The following is a 20,000-nucleotide window of genomic DNA, read 5'->3' on the forward strand; positions in this document are numbered from 1 at the left end:
CATGGTGCAGCGCGAGATGAGGAGGAGGCACGCGCACAGTCAGCACAGTTCGGGAGCGAGCGAGAGGACGCGCGCTGATGCTGCGGCCGTGCACGAGCAGTGGATTAAAAGGCTGGAGTGTCGTGCGCGGATCAGAGCATCAGCTGGGGATCATAAAAAGCTACGAGAGAAAAAGAAGAGAAGAATAAACGTTCCGTTCTCTCATCAGCGCACGCACGGACGCTGCCATCACCAAACGGAAACAGCCGAGAGACGCTTCAGCAGTACGTCACGCCTTTAACCACGCCCCCTCAGTTCATTGGCATACACTTTCATACTAGAGCCCTAGATAGGGGACAGAGTGTGCACTATTGAAACCACTGCGTCACCGGAAATAGCCCCAGGTGTCCCGTTAGGGGAGGGGGAATGGGAGGGGGAGAGGGTAATGGTGTAAGGAGGGGGCGGGGTGGAGAAGGGTATTCTAACGGGACTATGCAGATCACTCATACAGCGGACGCTCCACATGAACAGATGAACAAACATCTGTAATCACTAATATGGTGAAGTTTTCTGTAAGGAGATGTTTATGTAGCGTGTATGGAAGGAGTCTCCAGTGTCAGCGCTGTGTAAGAGTCAGAGGAAAGCTGTAACTTTAAGTTTTCCACATCTCCAGGACAGGAGTTTACACTTCTTTATGGTTTCTCACTAACACCACAAACTGCGATTTTTTTAAACTTATTAGCTTGAAGTGAGAGCAGGAACTAACGTGTTTCACTGACGTTCCACAACATAAAATGTAACCATAAATGGATAAAAAAGTCTAACGTGTAATTCTTTAATAAAATATGTAATTGTGCTGTGGTGTAAGATGAATAAAACACTTGGAGACGTGCTGTTATAGGAATATAATCAACTTCGGGGTGGTAAAATAACTCTGCTTCATCACTCAGTATGTTACTGTAACACACACACACACAGTATTTATGACATTGTTATTATAATGTGTCTATAATCACAAATCACAGCGAGAGCACACACACACACACACACACACACACTCCACGTGTAGTCATCCTCAGATGCTCAGGTGTATCCTCTCTCAGCTGTATGTCGCTTCGGATAAAAACGGCAGCTAAATGAGGTAAATGTAAACTTCTGTGTGTGTACTGACATTATGTGTATTTACATTAAAGTAAACACATGCAATTTCACTACGGAACAGGACTTTTCCTCACTAAGGTGATAACAGGGTCAGTGAAACGTGTTAGTTTAAATTTTAAAAAATCTTTGCGAATTTCAGTAGTTTAAATCTGTACCATATCTGCCTCAGGACACTAGATGGCGCGCGTATGTAAAACAAAAGTTTGCGCATGCGCAGTGTTATATCGGCGGCAGACGCGGAGATCTCGGGTGTTTAAAGGTGCGCATGCGCAGAACAGAATCGCGTATTTTCCGACAGGTTACATAGGTTTTTAGCAATATAGCTAATAAGATATTAATATAATAAAACAGCAGAGTTTTAAAACTGCGCTTTAATTATAATAAACACTTACAAAGATTACATCTGACTGTGTATTCATTGCGCTGTACTGAAGGTAATGACTGTTATTACAACTATCTGCGCTCTGTTTGTTTAAGATAACTGTTGCTAACATAGCGTAGCATCACTGTACGCTTTGTGCAGCAGTTTGGCTGTTAGCTTTAGCAACTAATGCTAACGGACTGTGTAGCTAGTGTAGATGAGTTGAGCCATGTTTACAGTAATTAAAGTACTGAATGTACATAAATATTACTCTATTTATCCACGATGTCTCCACTCTTTTAGCATGTTTAGGTAGTTAGCAAATGCTAATACGGTGTGTTTATTTATTTGTGAATTTGATTGAAAGTGATTATTTACAGTATTGTAGGGTTAGCATTAATGCTAACTGTAGATGATGAGTAAATAACAGTGTAGTTAGTTTTGTGTGTATCATATTTATCTGCCCGTTAGGATGTTTCATGTCTGTCAGGATCATGTCATAGAGGCGCATAAACATGACGTCATAAAAATAACAAATACGAAATATCAATGTGTTTAAATTTTACTGAACATTATTGCAAATATGCTTTGTCTGTTTCTCTCTTTGCCTGTCTCTGAGTTACTAAAATAAAACATTCTGTTGTTTATTCTTCAATAAATTCCGTAGATTCCGTGCCTGTCTAGTAGAGTCTGCAGGTTCATTACCTGTTCAGTATATTCCATAAATTCAGCACTTGTTCATCAGATTCTGTATCTGTTCAGAAGAGTCTGTAAGATAAATAAGTTTTAGTCATTAAAATGTTGGTTTTTATTCAGTAGACACAGATTGTGCGTGTGTATGTGTGGTCAGTCTGGTGTAGAAACAAAAGTGGCTTTGTGTTTGGCCACGCGATGCCACTTTCATGTGAATATATACATACACACTCACACACACACTTAAGCTGGAGAAGTACAAGGGAGAGAGACAGAGAGCAGGAGAGAGATATGGAAGGGTCTCAGACAGGGAGAGATGTTGGAGTATGAATGGATGGAGAGATACAGACAGACTCTCAGTACTGGTGGGAGGTGACAGGGGAACTGACAACTTTCTGTGTGTGTGTGTGTGTGTGTGTGTGTGTGTGTGTGTGTGTGTGTGTAGGGAATGCGGGATGACGTCGGTGGTGTTGGTAGACAGTGGAGGAGCCGTGCTGGAGTACATTACTGCAGTGGAAGATCTACATCAGGTACATACACACATACAAACTTTTCTGATGAACACATCTACACACTGGCCTGTCCAGACTGATCTCTCTCGCTCTCTCTCGCTCTCTCTCTGTCTCTCTCTCTCTCTCTTTGTGTAACAGGAAGAGGGTGTATGTGAAGTTGAGGGAGTGTGTGAAGGTGTGTGTGAAGTGGAGGATGTGTGTGAGGATGTGTGTGAGGTAGAGGGAGTGTGTGATCAGGAAGAAGAGGAGGTCTGTTCACCTGCACAGGTGTTTGTGTATGATGAGAACACGGAGCTGATGCAGGGGGTCGCTGAGGAACAGGAAGTGGAGACAGAAGTAGTGGAAACGGGTAACGCACACACACACTGACACTGCCTCATGTGGCTCTCTGCTGAACTGCAGCACTGATCTGTCTCGCTGACCGTCTGTTCTGTCTCACTGCCACCCCGTACTGTCTCGTTGCTGCCGTCCCGTACTGTCTCGCTGCCACCCCTCTGTTCTGTCTCACTGCCACCCCGTACTGTCTCGCTGCCGCCCCTCTGTTCTGTCTCGCTGCCGCCCCTCTGTTCTGTCTCGCTGCCGCCCCGTACTGTCTCGCTGCCGCCCCGTACTGTCTCGCTGCCGCCCCGTACTGTCTCGCTGCCCGTCTGTTCTGTCTCTCTGCTGCCACTCTGTACCGTCTCGCTGCCCCTGTGTTCTGTCTCGCTTCCTCCCCGTACTGTCTTGCTACCCCTCTGTTCTGACTCACTGCCCCTCTGTTCTCTCTCGCTGCTGTTCGATGCTGTAATGTATGTTTGCTTGTAACAGTAGATTTGAGCAAGATTACACACTGCATACTGCACTTTATTCTTTATTCAAGTCTTTTGTACTTCAGTCTCACAGTCTGAGAGGGAAATGGTTTTCAGATGATTCACAGATAAAATACAGATATTAAACTTACTCCAGTAATAATTGTGTGTGTGTGTGTGTGTGTGTGTGTGTGTATGTGATCGTGTGTGTGTGCCCTACAATGGGTTGGCACCCCATCCAGGGTGTCCCCAGACTCATAAGTCCCCTGGGATAGACTCCAGGCTCCCTGTGACCCTGTGTAGGATAAGTGCTACAGAAAATGGATGGAAGTTTTCTTTCTCTCTGCCTGCTAGGAGTTTTTTGTTAGCAACGTTAGCACTGATTCTGCTCTCTTGTGGCTATGTGCTGAAATACAGCCCTGCAGTATGACCTCAGAAGGATCACTGCACTCAGTAATTCAGTCAAACATTAACAAAACATTATGTGTAAAACCTAGCTTCAGGCTGAGTTCGTTTATACCACCATAAATATCCACTGAGGTGCTTCACATCTTTTTTTCATCTCTGATTTGTGGGTGATGGAGATCTAACTTAAACTGGACTCAGCAAAATAAAAACTTAAAAAAAATTACTTGTGTATAATTATCACCAATGTCAGCACTTTTACTAATTGTTTTGCTAATTGGAAATGGAACATGGGCGTATTTTTGAATTCGTCACAGAATTGTGAGACCACAGTCCTGTGACGAATTCAAAAATTCGCCCGTGGTCATTAGGCTAGGAAGTCTGGAAGCATTGGTAAGTCTTTATAGTTTAGTAGAATTATAAACATTTTATTAATGACCTTATTAAAGTGAAACCACAATTTTTAGTCACATTGCATGGACTTGTGCTTTTCTCCATTAACAGACTCAATTTTCAACATCTTTTCTTTATCACTGTGTGCAAATTTAACATAAAAATATCGTAGTAAAAAAATTTATACGCTGTTAATAAAAATATTAGATCAGTCTTAGTGGTAGCTTTTAGAGAATCCCTTACATGATTAACTTTATTCTGAGGTAAAATTTCTGTAGCTGACAATTTAAGAAATCAGTCAGTTAGTGAGCTATATATCTTATGTTATGGATAAGCTGCGTGTTTGATAAATGTGTAAATTAGACTGAAATAATGAAGTAAATAAATGAATTCTGAGGTAAATTCTTCGTTTAGTACAGAGGCGCGCTGTGCGGCAGGATCTGCGGCGGTGCTTCGGCGATATTAGAGGTGGAGTGATCTCTCTTATTCGAGCGCTTAGCGTGCGAGTCAATGGCGTTGTTTTTTCCTCTCACCTATATTCCGAGCAGTCACGCCTTCCTGTGCTGTCATTGGCTGACAGCTCGTGAATATGCGCTACTAGCCAATCCCAGCACAGGATGGCTGGGCAATCACCAGGCGCGGGAGGCGGGAACTGCCGGAGTGCAGGTGGGAAAGAAAGAAAATAACGCGAGTCAATGAGTATGAACGTGAAGCTAAACATGGCGACGTCGCTTCATGAGGGAGCCGCTAACCAGTTGGATTTACTCATCCGTGCAGGTAATGGGGGCATAATTCTCAGAAAGCAGCTTTGCCACTTGGGGTAGTGTGCGTGATTGTGTGTTTTTGTGAAGTTGTTGGTCGCCGGTGCATTGTGAAGTTAGCGGAGGGCATATTGCAGGAAGTGGATCACCTTGGTTCGGTTCCGTGTGTAGAACCTTTATGGCGGCTGGTTTTATAATATTCTGCTATGCGTTTTAAAAATGCATTTGTTTATTTTGCAAGTGTTTTGTAAAGTGTGTAGATGTGGTGTAACTGCGTGTTTGTTGATAGCGGTGTAAAAATAACGGGCTTGGAGGCGAAACCAGGAAGTGTGAGCGCGCGTGAGGCCGGATCCCAAACGACTGCTCAGTCCTCACACCCGCGTCCTACGTAGTGTGTGACGCAATCACGCACGTCCCCTATGTAGTGTCCTATGTGTTGAGTAGGGATGGATTTGCGATGTGGCGCGTGTTGTCTTGCCTCCGTCTGTGCCACGCTGTCTCACACAGGAAGGACACACACTGGGCTTTTAATTTCAGCCTGTGTAAGGAGTGTATGATTTATAAAGCGTTATAACGGATGTATAGCGCGGTATTCAAAGCGCTGCGGTGGTGTTATTCACTCTTACTTGGATTTAATGATAAATGTGAATGTACCGTGGCTGGAAAACAGCACACCTCCTGACTCCAGACTTAATAAATGGATTAATATATGTAGTGTATGTTTAGTGAAATTAGTTTTATTAATCACATTAGCACTCCGTGTGATATAGTTTTCGCCTCGCCCCCCCCGTCCCGTTATCTAACCCGACCAAGACCAGCGATCTGTTTTTACTCCTTATTACCCCTCCCTCCATCATGTTTTATATTTTTAGAACTTTAAATCGCTGTGTTTAAATCGATCAAAACCGCTTAAACCAAACAGCTTATTATATATTTTTGCACTGAAATCCGATTGAATCCTAGACATATTTCGATGGCAGAAGCGTTGCCACTCCACTGGGGGCGGGGCTCGCCGTTTGATTGACGCCCAATTCTGTCCAATAGGAACGCGCGACGCTTTCGAAATTCTCAGCTCGCCCACTCTCGGCCACGCGCCATTCGTGCGTCATTCTGAAAACCGTCCAATCAGATTGGGGGGCGGGGCATGAAGGGCAGGAAGCGAAGTGGAGGGAAAGCGTGTAAACAGGGAAGACGAGCGCAGCGCTTCTATTCTGAGACACACACTTAGACGCAGGATGACTCTCAAACCAATATGTGCACCCTTAAAAATGCACTACACTGTGGAGTTGGTGTGTGTGTGTGTGTGTGTGTGTGTGTGTGTGTGTGTGTGTGTGTGTAATGCCTAAAGATAGGCTTTGTATGGAAGGCACTTGTGTCCAAACATGGGCAGTGTAGGAGTGTGTGGGAGGAGGAGTGGATAGACAGGGGCAGGTGAGGGGTTTAGTGTGTGTGTGTGTGTGTGTGTGTGTGGTGGGGGTCTCGAGCTGTGGGTCATCATATGATAAAATAAGACTGGTGACGTAGGTGAAGTTGTGTGTGAGTGATGTGTAGTTATCTTCAGCTGGAGCAGCAGATCTGTGCACAACTTCTTTTATTTGGTGAAGGGAATTATGGGATTGAGGAAGCAGCAGCCATCATCCTTCAGTCTGAACCATAACTATGTTGTAGACCTTTTTAAAACAGCTGTGTATATTCAGTTACACATTATGGATACAGGTTTATTCCATAGTTCTGTTAACTCTGTGTGTGTTACAGTGGAGGCATCGGTACATGGAGGCTCCGGTGTTCACTGCACTGATAAAACAATTGAAGCAGCAGAAGCTCTTTTACACATGGACTCACCATCAAGCTTGCGGGGAGACCGCAGTCCAGGTATACACACACTCACACAGAAATATGTGCTGTTTGTAGAGGAGTAGTTTTCAGGACGTGCATGTTCAGTAAAGTCTTGGGACTTTTGTGCTGAATCCCATTCCATACTCAGGATGAAATGTGTGTGTGTGTGTGTGTGTGTGTGTGTGTGTGTGTGTGTGTGTGTGTGTGTATAGAGGTGTTTGTCCCTCCATGTGTATCCACTCCAGAGTTCCTGCATGCCGCGATGCGTCCTGACGTTGTCACGGAAACAGTGGTGGAGGTCAGCACAGAGGAGGTGGAGCCTATGGAGGTGGTGACTTTAATCAAGGAACCGAGAGGGATGGAGAGAGATGGGCGGAAAAAGAAAAGTAAGAACGAACACACACAGAGGGATGTGATTACTGCCCCCTGCTGGTCATGTCCTCAATCATATGACTGTCTCAGATTTCACTTGTACACCAATACCACATAAAATTTATATATTTGCATATAAAGCTCAAGTGTGTGATGTTCTGCCCTGCCCACATTGCTCTGCCTGCTTTCTCTGTGCACAACCTCGAGGTTGTGTCTTGCCACTGTCAGTGTTAATGCAGTATAACATTTTATTTACTGGTGTGATGTCTGTATATAAGAGCTGTGTGTGTGTGTGTTCTGTAGCTGGGAGGAAGCCCAATAAGCCCCACCCCATCCCCAATGGTTCTCCAGATTTAGGCATCAAGAAGAAGTCAAGAGAGGGCAAAGGTCAGGCTGTGTGTTTGTATGAATGATGGTGATGAGAGTATATGATAACTCTGTGTTTGTGTGTGTGTATGCTCACTGTCCACTTTAATAGGAACATGTGTACACCTGCTTATGTTCAGTTATTCTAGCATTCAGTCATGTGGCAACAGCACAGTTTATAAAATCTTGCAGATGCAGGTCAAGAGCTTCAGGTAATGTTCACATTCTGATCTGCCACATGATTGGCTGATTGGATAACTGCATAGATGAGCAGGCGTACAGGTGTTTCTATTACCGTGTCTGTGATATTGGGGTGTGTGTTTGTGTGTGGATGATGATGATGATGATTTTGTGTGTGTGTGTGTGCGTGCTGTAGGCAGTACGTACCTGTGGGAGTTCCTGTTGGACCTGCTGCAGGATAAGAACACCTGTCCCAGGTACATTAAGTGGACACAGAGAGAGAAAGGCATCTTTAAGCTGGTGGACTCTAAAGCCGTGTCCAAGCTGTGGGGCAAACACAAGAACAAACCCGACATGAACTATGAGACCATGGGACGTGCCCTCAGGTAAAAACACATGCACCTGCACCTGCACCTGCACTTCTGCTCAGGTTGGAGCAGAAGAACTTTCTTTTTATGTTCATTTTATATTTAAGGCTGGGTGGTATAAAACGGGACGATACGACACCGTTGTATGGATGGTGCTTCCTAAGTCTTGTCTTTTGTGAAGAGGTCACACTGTGAAATGTCGATCTTCTGTTGGTCACGTGTCTTCACGTGATATGAATTCGCAGGTCAATGTTGCCAAACTTGAACTGTGGAACACAGCGAAATGAATGGAATTGGAGATGTGGCGTGATGAAGGTCTCGTGTGACACTGTGTTCACCTCAGGGTTACAGGCTGTAAAAGTTCGGCAGCAGCGAATAGGGGTCAAGGGTTCAGGCTCAGGGTGCAGGGCATTGGGCGTAAGGGTTCCAGAGTAGGGCTATAGGGCCTTTTGTCTAATATTGCTTAATAAGGAAGAAGAAAGTAAAGGATTTTAATAGCAGTGCTCTCTAGTGGACATGCTGTCTGTCTGCATATCTCTCTCACTCTCTCTCTCTCTTTGGTCCATCTGTAGGTACTACTATCAAAGAGGGATCCTGTCAAAGGTCGAAGGTCAGAGGTTAGTCTACCAGTTTAAGGAAATGCCTAAAGACATTGTTGTCATTGATGATGACAAGTGTGATGCAGATGATCTGGGCGGGGCTTATGAGCATGTCATGGCCACTGACCTCTCCAAAACGTCGGGCATCCTGAGAGGGGTGGGGCCAGTTATAAGCCCCACCTCTCCCAAAGCCAAGCCCTCGCCCAATGTCACACCCATTCAACGCATAGTAACCGTTTCCACGCCAACAGAGTCGCCGCATGCCTCAATTATTCCCAACGCCAGTGCACCCAGGTACTGTGTGTGTGTGTGTGTGTGTGTGTGTGTGTGTGTGTGTATCGTTTGGTTTGTGTGTAATCTCTTCTGCTTCTGCAGGACTGTCCGAGTTGCTATGCAAGTCCCTGTTGTCATGACAACGCCCCTGGGTCAGAAGATCTCACCGGTTGCCATCTCAACGGCGACCCCACCCCCTTCCAGCGTTACCACGGCAACCGGAGCCTCCACCCCAAAGGTTCTGATCCAGACGGTTCCAGCCATGGAGAACAGCGATAAGATCACGCTACAGCTCGCCAAGATAATCACCATCACACCCATTACCCTCGCCCTGCCCCCTGCCACAGGTCCCGCCCACTCACACCCTCATAGCTCCGCCCCCAGCGCACGGCTTCCTGTGCAGATACATGTTCAGTCTGACAGTCACATGACACACACAGAGCCAACCCAGGAAGTGGAGGCACACACACAGGAAGTCACAGCTTACACACACAGCTAAAGGGGGAGACAGTCTCTTCTCTGTCACACACACATATACACCAGCCAAACAGGAAGTGGAAATGCGCAGACAGAAAGTAGTAATAGCACAAAGTTGTGGAACTAAAAACAAAAAAAGAGAGACTGTCATGGAACATTAACTAACACACTCAAAAACACAGCAGCCCTGTAAATTCATTGAGACTGTTTTATGGGACCAGCGTGAAGGGCACTACAGACAGGAAGAACACTACACAGGACACAGTTTGTATGACTGTACACACAGAGGAGTGTGTGTGTGTGTGTGTGTGTGTACTCACACTTTTATACTTGTACAGAGACTTAATCCTTTTTTTTTTTTTTTTTTGCATTTGTGATGCAAAACCAGCATTTAAGTTCGGACCGTCACTGTGATGATGTCACAGGATGGAGGGAAAGGACAGATGGGCGGGAGAAGGTAATGTGTGTGTGTGTGTGTGTGTGTGTGTGTGTGTGTGTGTGTGAGAGAGAGAAAGGAAGGGAAAGAAAGAATGAATAGGAAGTGAGAAAAAGGGAATGTGTGTGTATTATTATTATTATTATTATTATTTCTTCAGTGGAGTGTTAATAAGCTGTGTGTGTGTGTGTGTGGGTGGGTGTGTGCTGTACCAAGCGCAGTATTACAGACAGCTAATCACACAATGCTGTTAAAGGTCAAAGTTCAACATTTCCTTTTCTTTCCTCTACTGTGTGTGTGTGTGTGTGTGTGTGTGTGTGTCCTGAGTCAGAGGAACAGAAGGATGATGAAGATGATGATGATGATGGTGGTGTTTGTATATTGAACATTAGAATTGTACACTCTATTTTGTTGTACTCTGTATTCCAGTAGATTTTACTGAATTATAAATCACTGAACTCTCCATCTCTCGCTCGAACGCTCTTGCGCTCTCTCTCTCTCTCTCTCTCTCTCTCTCTGAAATGATTACTCATTTCTCTGCTGTACAATACACTACATGGCCAAAAGTATGTGGACATATGACCATCTCACCCATATGAGGTTCTTCCCACAAACTCAGAAGCACACAGTTTCCCTTCAGTGGAACTAAGAGGAACCCAAACACTGCTCCAGCATGAAGACGCCCCTGTGCACAAAGCGAGCTCCATGAAGACGTGGTGTGTGAAGGTTGGAAAAAGATAGAACTTGAGAGTCCTGCACAGAGCTCTGACCTCAACCCCACTGACTCATCACCTTTGGGATGAAGTGGAACTGGAGTCTCCTTACATCAACGTCAGCACGTCACCTCAACCAAACTAACGCTCTTGTAGCTGAACAATCCCCAATCCCCACAACCACACCCCAAAATCCACACAGCCACGCCCCAAAATCTAGTGGAAAGCCTTCCCAGAAGAGTGGAGCACATTATAACAGCGAAGGGGAATAAATCAATTAAAACTGAACTCACTAAGACGAGACGTAAAACGCTGAGTCAACTAACCCAAAACACAAACACTAAAACATGCACACAATGTCACAGAAGAAACGAAAACACAAGTATGGATTATGAAGTGAGTAGGACAGAGAGGGGGACCTTGTGGAACATCTCAGTCTCACCACTGATCTCCAAACCAGCCATCTATAATGTATGTAGAATTTAACCGATCAGCCATAACATTAAACCACCTCCCTAATATTGTGTAGGTTCCCCTTGTGCCTTCAGGGAAGCAGCAGATCCTTTAAGTCCTGTAAGTTGTGAGGTGGGGCCTCTCTGGATCGGACTTGTTTGTCCAGCACATCTCACAGATGCTGGATCAGATTGAGATCTAGGGAAATTGGAGGTCGAGTCAAAACCTTGAACTCTGCACACATTGTTCAGGAACGGTTTGCGGAACATGACGGTGTGTCCGGGAGCGTTATCCTGCTGAAAGTGGACACTGATATTTGGGAACACCGTTACCATGAAGGAGTCTACTCGGTCTGGATCAGTGCTTAGGTAGGTGGTACGTGTCAAAGTAACACCACGTGAATGAAGGACCCAAGGTTTCCCAGCAGAACATTACCCAGAACATCACACTGCCTCTACCGGCTCGCCTTCTTCCCATAGTGCATCCTGGTGCCATCTCTTCCCCAGGTAAGAGACGCACACACCCCGGCCTCCACATGATGTAAAAGAAAACCTGATTCGTCAGACCTGGCCACCTTCTTCCACTGCTCCATGGTCCAGTTCTGATGTTACTGTAGGAGATTTCCGTGGTGTACAGGGGGTCAGCATGAGCACTCTGACCGCTCTGCAGCTATGCAGCTCCATATGCAGCAAGCTGTGATGCTCTGTGTGTTCTGACTCCTTTCTTTCAGAACCAACGTTAACTTTTTCAGCAGTTTGTGCTACAGTAGCTCCTCTGTGGGATCGGGCCAGACGGACTAGCGTACGCTCCTCACACACATCAATGAGCCTTGGACGTCCATGACCCTGTCTCCAGCTCAACGGTTCTCCTTGCTTGGAGCACTTTTGGTAGGTGCTAACTCCTGCACACAAGGAACACCCCACAACACCTGCTGTTTTGGAGAGGCTATGACCCAGTCATCTAGCCATGGCAATCTGGTCCTTGTTAAAGTCTCTCAGATCCTTACACTTGCCCATTTTTCCTGCTTCGTACAATCAACTTTGAGAACTGACTGTTCACCTGCTGTCTAATAAACATATCCCACCCCCTTTACAGGTACAGCTCCTTTCAGTGTTCACTTCACCTGTCAGTGGTGTTAATGTTATGGCTGATTGTATACATCACACCTTATACAATACACCACTCACTGAGCACTTAGGAACACCTGCACACCTTCTCATTCATACAATTATCTAATCAGCAAATTGTGTGGCAGCAGCAGTGCATAAAATGATGGAGATACAAGAAGCTTCAGGTAATGTTATCAACATGGGGAAATGTGACCTTAATGATTTTGAGTGTGGAATAATTGTTAGTACCAGACGGATTGGTTTGTGTATTTCTTTAACTGCCAGTCTGGGATTTTCATGCAGAACGGTCTCGAGTTTACACAGAATGGTGCAATAAAAAGAAAACAGTTCTGTGGATGCAAACACCTTGTTGATGAGATTAGAGGAGAATGACCAGACTGCTTGGAGCTGACAGAAAGGCTACAGTAAGTCGGATAACCATTCTGTACAATTATGGTGAGTAGAAAAGCATCTCAGAATGCATGTCATGCCAATGTCAAGCCTGGAGGTGGATGAGCTACTACAGCAGAAGACCATGTCAGGTTCCTCTTCTGTCAGCCAAGAACAGAAAGCTGAGTCTGCAGTGGACATGGCCTCACCAACACTGGACAGGTGAAGACTGGAAAAACCTAGCCTGGTCTGATGAACCTCGATTTCTGCTGAGGCACACAGATGGTAGGATCAGAATTTGGTGCCAACAGCATGAATCCATGGACCCAACCTGCTTTGTGTCAATAGTCCAGGCTGGTAGAGGTGATGTAATGGTGTGGGGAATGTTTTCTTGGCACACTTTAATAATTTAATTTAATAATATTTATTGTCTACGAACGGTAGACATGTTGTTCCAGCATGACAATGCACCATGTCCCAAAGCAAAACTCATCTCAAACTGATTTCAGGTACATGATGAGTTCAGTGTTCTTCAGTGGCCTTCCCAATCACCGGATCTGAAGTAGATCACCTTTTGAGATGTGGTAGAACCAGAGACTCGCAGTATGGAAGTACTCCTGAAAAATCTGCAGGAACTGTGTGATGTGCATGTCAACATGGAGCAGAATCTCAAAGGAATGTTTCTAACGTCTTGTGGAATCTATACCATGAAGAATTGAGGCTGTTTGAGAGCAAAGTGAGGCTCTACCCAGTATTAATGTAGTGTTCCTAATAAAGTGTTCAGTGAGTGTATGTAATGTATATAATCTGTGAATTAGGTATATAATGGTCTTTACACTGATATGAGCTAATGTACAAGTGTGTTCTCGCCACTGGGGGGAGACAAAACTCCATCCTCAAGAAATGAAGACAAGAATCTAAAGAAGGAATGATGAAGAAATTGGAGCAAATGAAAAGATAAAAACAGAGAGGGAGAGAGCAGAAGAAAAGAGAACAGAAGCAGGTGAGAATTTCAGAAAGGGAAAAATACAAGCAAATATACCTGTTTACGTTCTGCATTTTATTAGTGTACATGGATTTTACTTTAGCCCCGCCTCTGACTCCGCCCCATACTCATGAGTGTGTGTGTGTGTGTGTGTGAGAGAGAGAGTGGCTGAGTCCTGAAACACAGGTGATACAAGTGATTATATTTTAATCTTTCTGTGTGTGTGATGGATTAATGGAAAAGAGGGAGTGAAAATTGATTCAGTGCTCTGGGGGCTGGAGACCCAATCTCACACTGTTTCATGTTTAGAATCAAAAGAAGTGTGTGTGTGTGTGTGTTGTAATTCTGCTCTCTGTAGCTCAGTCTGTACTCGGCTCCAGAATTATTGGTGTCCCTTCATGTGCAGTGAGAGATTTTTAAACTTTTAAATTTTAAACGTTTCAATTATAGTGCTGCATAATTATTGGCACCCCACATTCAATAATATTTACTAGCACTCTGACATTTTTTTTTTCAGACCCCCCCCCCCAACCCCTCAAGGTAACTTATAAATCTCTGATTAAAATGCAGCCACACTTGATACTTGGAGGAGAGCAAAAATGTATAATGAGCCATCTGTACACACACACACACAATTAACATGACACGGATAACACAAACAACACACAGTGCATGTGTGTGTATTGTCACGTTTATTTTTTTTATGACATGCTGATAGATGTGGTTGGGGTTCCTGTGGGTGGAGCTTGTGTAATCATGTAAATATTTATTATTTTCACATCACGGAGCAACAGCACTGAAACACAATCAACTGAACATTGATTGTTCAGCAGAGCTCTGTGTGTGTGAAAGAGAGAGATAGAAAAGGAGGAGTGAAGTTAGTAAAGCAGAGAATTGGAAGTCACTGGGCTGTTCCTCAACTGCAGTCGCTCACCCTAACTGCCTCTGACACACACACACGCACACATAGTGATGTGTGTATTGGGGAGTGGGAGAGCAGATGGAGCTGATGTTGGATCTGAAGCTCAGTCACACACAGACAGATGCTGAGCGTGTCTGTGTGTGTGTACAGCACCTGTAATAGATCAACACTTAAATAGCGAATACATTGCATATAGCAGTATTTCTAGTGGGTGGGTGTGGCTAGAGAGTGTGTGTGTGACTTATGTACTGCATATGTGAGCATCTCAAATAAAGACAGACTCCTTATAGTTCACTGCACTAATAGAAACATGGAGCTGAATCCCAAATGGTGTCTAATGTGTGTATAGTACACTAGATAGTGTGAATTATTCTGGTACTGTGGCAGAGGGGGTGTGGTCAAGCATCAGTTGCTTAGGGAGAAGGGGTGTGGTCAAGCATCAGTTGCTTTGGGAGAGGAGGACAGGAGGTGTGGTCAAGCATCAGTTGCTTTGGGAGAGGAGGAGAGGGGGTGTGGTCAAGCATCAGTTGCTTTGGGAGAGGAGGAGAGGGGGTGTGGTCAAGCATCAGTTGCTTTGGGAGAGGAGGAGAGGGGGTGTGGTCAAGCATCAGTTGCTTAGGGAGAGGAGGAGAGGGGGTGTGGTCAAGCATCAGTTGCTTAGGGAGAGGAGGAGAGGGGGTGTGGTCAAGCATCAGTTGCTTAGGGAGAGGAGGAGAGGGGGTGTGGTCAAGCATCAATTGCTTAGGGAGAGGAGGCTCCAGTGGGTTGATTCTCACCTGTGTGTAATCATGGTGAGGTTACAGTACTTATATGTACTTTGCTTGTCTTTTAGAGAAAGGCCGTAGCTTGAGCATAACACACACACACACCAGAGTGTGAGCTTGGAAAGTGTTTGGTCAAACCTTGATCAAGGCAAAAGCCCAGAAATATTGGGAATGTTTTTTTTGTTTTTTCCAGTTGAGTCGTTGAGAGCGTAGCGAAACACGCTTGTTGTAGGCATAAAATAAGCCCCGAAGCTTACCCAAAGTCTGCTGAAGTCCTCCTTCCAGCCCATCTTCATGCATAACAGGTACTATATACTGTGTACTGTATATGTACCGCTTTTAATACCGGAGACATGCTGGCTGAATGAGATCCTGAGGAAGAACAAAGGATGCAACACGAAGCAACGGCCCCAAGAGATATGGGCCAGCATTAGGAACAAGTTGAGGGCTCAAGAAGATTGTGCTCCCCTGCATAGCTTTCTGCTAGCCAACATCCAGTCTCTGGAGAACAAGCTTGATGACCTGACAACCTCAGGGCCAGGGACTGTGTGGACACTTCCAGCTCTGACTGTGTGGACACTTCCAGCTCTGACTGTGTGGAGACTTCCAGCTCTGACTGTGTGGACACTTCCAGCTCTGACTGTGTGGACACTTCCAGCTCTGACGGTGTGGACACTTCCACCTCTGCCGGTGTGGACACTTCCAGCTCTACCACCATGGTCAGGTTTACTGATGACACTGTTGTTGTGGGCTTGGTATCTGATAACGATGAGAAGGCCAACCTGGTGAAGATTAAAACCCTGGAGAACTGATTCCACTAGAACAACCTCCTCCTGAACATCAGAAAGACCGAGGAGTTGATGGTGGACTCATGAAGCAGCAGAGGAGCTACCAGCCCTTATGATCAACGGGACCCCAGTGGAGAGAGTGGACAGTATCCGGTCCCTTGGTGTTCAGATCATGCAGGACCGGTCCTGGTCCTATCCCATGAACACTCTGGTGAAGAAGGCCTGGCAGCATCTATACTACCTTAAATGCTTAAGCGACTTTAATCAGGTGTCTAAGGTGCTAAGGAACTTTTGCACCATCGAGAGCATCCTGATGGGACGCATCACAGCCTGGTTCAGGAGCAACACCAAGCAGGATAGACGGCTCTCCAGAGGGTGGTGTGATCAGCTGAGCGTACAATCCACACTGAGTTCCCTGACCTGCAGTCTATCTACAGCAAGTGGAGCTGGACCAAGGCCAGGAATATAGTGAAGGACCTCATCCATCTGAACAATGGACTCTGAAGACCAATACAGAGAGTATGAGGAGGAGCTTCTTCCCACACAGAGCATTCCTGTAAACACACGACATCCTGTATTTATAAATATTTATATTAGATTGTCTTTTTCACAGCAACTTCCTCAGCTCCATGTTGCACAGCAGTGTACTGCACATATCTGCACTTTATACCACAAAGACTTCATACATCAGTTTGTATATTTGATATTTTACTTTTATAATCCCATTTAAGTAAATTCTGTTTTATGTCACTGGACCGTCATCAAAAAAAGTCGAGAGCAATAAAATTGATTTGAAATGGCCCCGTGACCCTATGTATTACACTTTATGTCCACTCTGTGTTCTATAACTTACAGTTTGGCAAAAATGTTTAGAACAATATCACTTAGAGAACAAATATATCACCACATCTGTATCTCTCTCTCTGTCTCTCTCTCTCTCTCTCTCTCTCTCTCTCTCTCTCTCTCTCTCGCTCTCTCTCTCTCTCTCAGTATATGGCTTTGTTCCCAAGGACAGTTTAGCCTTTAGCAGCTAATCCTGCTCCCTGAGTCTCAGAGCGTTGTGATGTCTGGGAAACACGCCAACTTCTCTCTTCCCTTTATCTACTGATAGTGTGTGTGTGTGTGTGTGTGTGTGTGTGTGTGTGTGTGTGTGTGTGTGTGTGTGTGTAAAATCTGTGTGTGTGCACACACCTACACCCAGTCTCTTGGGAGTTAATACAAATGTAATAAATACATCTTTTCTTTACTGTACTTAACACACACACTCCCACATACTCTCTCTCACACACTCTCTCTCACATAGACACACACACAGATGGATATGCTGTTAATTCAGAGATAAAGGAGAGGTCTATGGGTCAAGGGTCAGTGTTTAAATCGGTTTAACAGATGCTTCATTAAGGATTTTTTATTTATTTATGTACATAATCAGTGCTAAGAAAGGAGTTGATTATTTTAAAATCAAATTAAAATACTTCTGGTCGTATCTGTTTGAGGAAGTGTGTAGGTATGGGTTCTAGTGCACAAGTCGATGATGTTGAAGATGATCTCCGTGGCCGTGAAGGAACCTGCTATAAAGTGTGTAAAATAGATGCTGGATTAATGTGCACAGCTGTAAAACATCAGGATGATCCTGAAATCAGATTTGTGACAATTCAGTAATGTTTAATCCAGGCTGTGTAATTCTGCTTAAAGCTGGTGGAGTTTAAATCGTATTTAAGGTGAGACTCGGGTCCAGGGTTCCTCACTGCTTTAACTCAACTTCACCAGAGATGATGTCACCACTGTGGTGCTGCCCGCTGTCCCGATCCGGTTTAGTCTGGCTCACACTGGTTTAGTCTGGTTCGGTCCTGTACTGTGTATATCTACAGCAGTAACACTCAGTGCTCCGTTTACTGTTTACTGTGTGTGTGTGTGTGTGTGTGTGTGTGTGTGTGTGTGTGTGTGGCTATGAGGATGAAGTGAACACTGTGGCTTACAAAAACAAGATTTTGCTCTTTTGTAATGCAGGTCTGATTCACAGAGAGAGAGACAGACAGATGAATAATTCCCTGCATGCATGCTCTGTGTGTGTGTGTGTGTGCGTGTGTGGATTTCTTCTCTTTGCTTCTTATCAGCTTAAACTATTGACATCCATTTTCACACAACCAAATAGGATTAACAGTCTAAAGAGAGCTGAGAAACTTTCTCACTCTGTCCCTGTCTCACTCTCTCCCTGTCTCACTTTCTTCGCGTCTCGCTCTCACACACAAATCTCATAAAGCGCAGCCCAACTCTTGCAGTGATCAGAAATATTCACTGCATCTTCCTCTCTCTTCCTGGCTCTCTCTGTCTCTTCCTGTCTGACTCTCTCTCTCTCTCTCACTTTCTCTCTGTCTCTCCCTCTCTCTCATTCACACTCCACATTCAGAGGATTGCAGTATTCACACTGTCCCTTTATGCTGAAGACCTGATTAGCATATTTACTCCCTGCTTGCCTCTGATTGGCTGTGCACTTCATGCAGGGTTATGGAGCAGTTTAGCTCCGCCCAGGTTTGTGTTTAGTAAGGAGCAAAAAGATTAATGATGAACATCCAGAAAGCAGATAGACATGGCCAGAGAAGGGTTTACTGGTAGTGATGGATGAAAAGAAAAATGATAGAAAGACAGAAAGAGAGAGATGCAAAGAGAGAGAGATAGACAGACAGGGAGTAGGAAACAGACAGACAGAGGGAGGCATAAGGTACACAGGGTGATGGAAATAAAGAGAGAGATGTGTATAAATTAAAGTGTATAGACAATGATGGATAGATATACAGAGATGGATGGACAGAGTGGGAGAGTAAAAGAGAGAGGGAGACAGAAAGAGAACATGGAGAGGTGAATAGAGAGAGAGACGGGTTGGGTGTTGAATTATTGTTATGTGGTTTGTGTCCAGTAGGAGGAGCTGTGGTTTCATGTAAAGCACAATGAACTCTCTCTCTCAGGTGTGTGTGTGTGTGTGTGTGTGTGTGTGTGTGGTTTTAGTGCAACATTTAGGAGAGGAAGATTGAAAACTATAACAAAGGCAGACCTGTTACAGCTGTGTGTCAATCAGGGAATGATGAAAACAACAAAGTTACTGTTTATGTTTATAAACTTTATGTTCAGACCGTTACCATGGAAATTCACAAGGTAAAACATTTCTCCCATTACATGCAGGTCACCTGTACACTGACTTTATGGATCTGACTCTGTTAGTCTCAAACATTAGGGTTCTGAGTCTTAGTTCATCATGGCATTTCATCTTCAATGTTGTGTGTGTGTCTGTATGTGTGTGTGGGTGTGCTTGTGCACGTGTGTGTGCTTGTGTGTGTGTGTGCTTGTGTGTTTTGATCATTGATTGAGGTTGTCTGGTTACAGAAGCTCAATCTTACCTGGTGAAATGGTCTTTGCTTTGATCTTTAGTGTTCAGTGAGGTCATCAGAGCGTGGACTGGGGTTGAATCAGGGGTGAATCAAGGGTTAATCAGGGGTGACGCTAGGGTTAGTAAGAGGGTTTCAGTGTGTACGCTGCGTTGTGTGTGAGCTTACAAACAGAGCTGCTGACACCACTTCCTGTCTGTGATGTGTGTGTGGTCCAGATATGTGTAGTTCCAGTGTGAGTTCTGGGCCCGTGTTTACTTGTTTAAGGAAGAAACTTGTGGAAGACGTATCAAAGAAAATCTATTTGATGGAGAAGTCAAACGCGCACGTTCTCCTCCTCCTTATTGAATCTGTTCTCTCTGTGGTCATTAATCCACGTTCCCAATGCCACCACGACTGCGTTTCTGCCTCTCGCTTCACTGCCAGTGGTGTTTAATTTATTTTCTGTTTGACCAGGTTGCCAGATGTGCGGTGCAAAAACAAGCAAAATACTCACAGTATCTCCTTCATAAACCCTGTTTACTGCCTGTACA

At 44.8% G+C, this 20,000-nt stretch overlaps 2 protein-coding genes across 6 annotated transcripts in view; one reads left to right on the forward strand and one right to left on the reverse strand.

Moving 5' to 3' along the window:
- camk2d2 (calcium/calmodulin-dependent protein kinase (CaM kinase) II delta 2) overlaps window positions 1-269 on the reverse strand; it is a 15,565-nt gene extending 15,296 nt beyond the window's left edge. For all 3 annotated transcript variants that reach the window (XM_053677703.1, XM_053677704.1, XM_053677702.1), the window contains exon 1: window positions 1-269. This exon is cut by the window's left edge and continues 59 nt beyond it. In XM_053677703.1, the coding sequence (XP_053533678.1) occupies window positions 1-3 (3 nt within the window). In that variant the 5' untranslated portion in view covers window positions 4-269.
- A 1,129-nt stretch (window positions 270-1,398) lies between these two features.
- Window positions 1,399-20,000, forward strand: part of elf2b (E74-like factor 2b (ets domain transcription factor)) — an 18,761-nt gene continuing 159 nt past the window's right edge. The window contains exons 1-9 of one of the 3 annotated variants that reach the window (XR_008393808.1): window positions 1,399-1,574; window positions 2,640-2,724; window positions 2,845-3,055; window positions 6,809-6,925; window positions 7,102-7,275; window positions 7,565-7,648; window positions 8,004-8,193; window positions 8,748-9,068; window positions 9,150-9,981. Coding sequence is in view for 2 of the 3 variants with exons in the window: in XM_017461786.3 (XP_017317275.1) it covers window positions 2,650-2,724; window positions 2,845-3,055; window positions 6,809-6,925; window positions 7,102-7,275; window positions 7,565-7,648; window positions 8,004-8,193; window positions 8,748-9,068; window positions 9,150-9,546 (1,569 nt within the window). In the remaining variant the exon portion in view is untranslated. The other 2 variants (XM_017461786.3, XM_017461787.3) reach the window with 2 other exon arrangements.

Source organism: Ictalurus punctatus, chromosome 29, assembly GCF_001660625.3.
Source record: "Ictalurus punctatus breed USDA103 chromosome 29, Coco_2.0, whole genome shotgun sequence".
Lineage (NCBI taxonomy): Eukaryota > Metazoa > Chordata > Actinopteri > Siluriformes > Ictaluridae > Ictalurus > Ictalurus punctatus.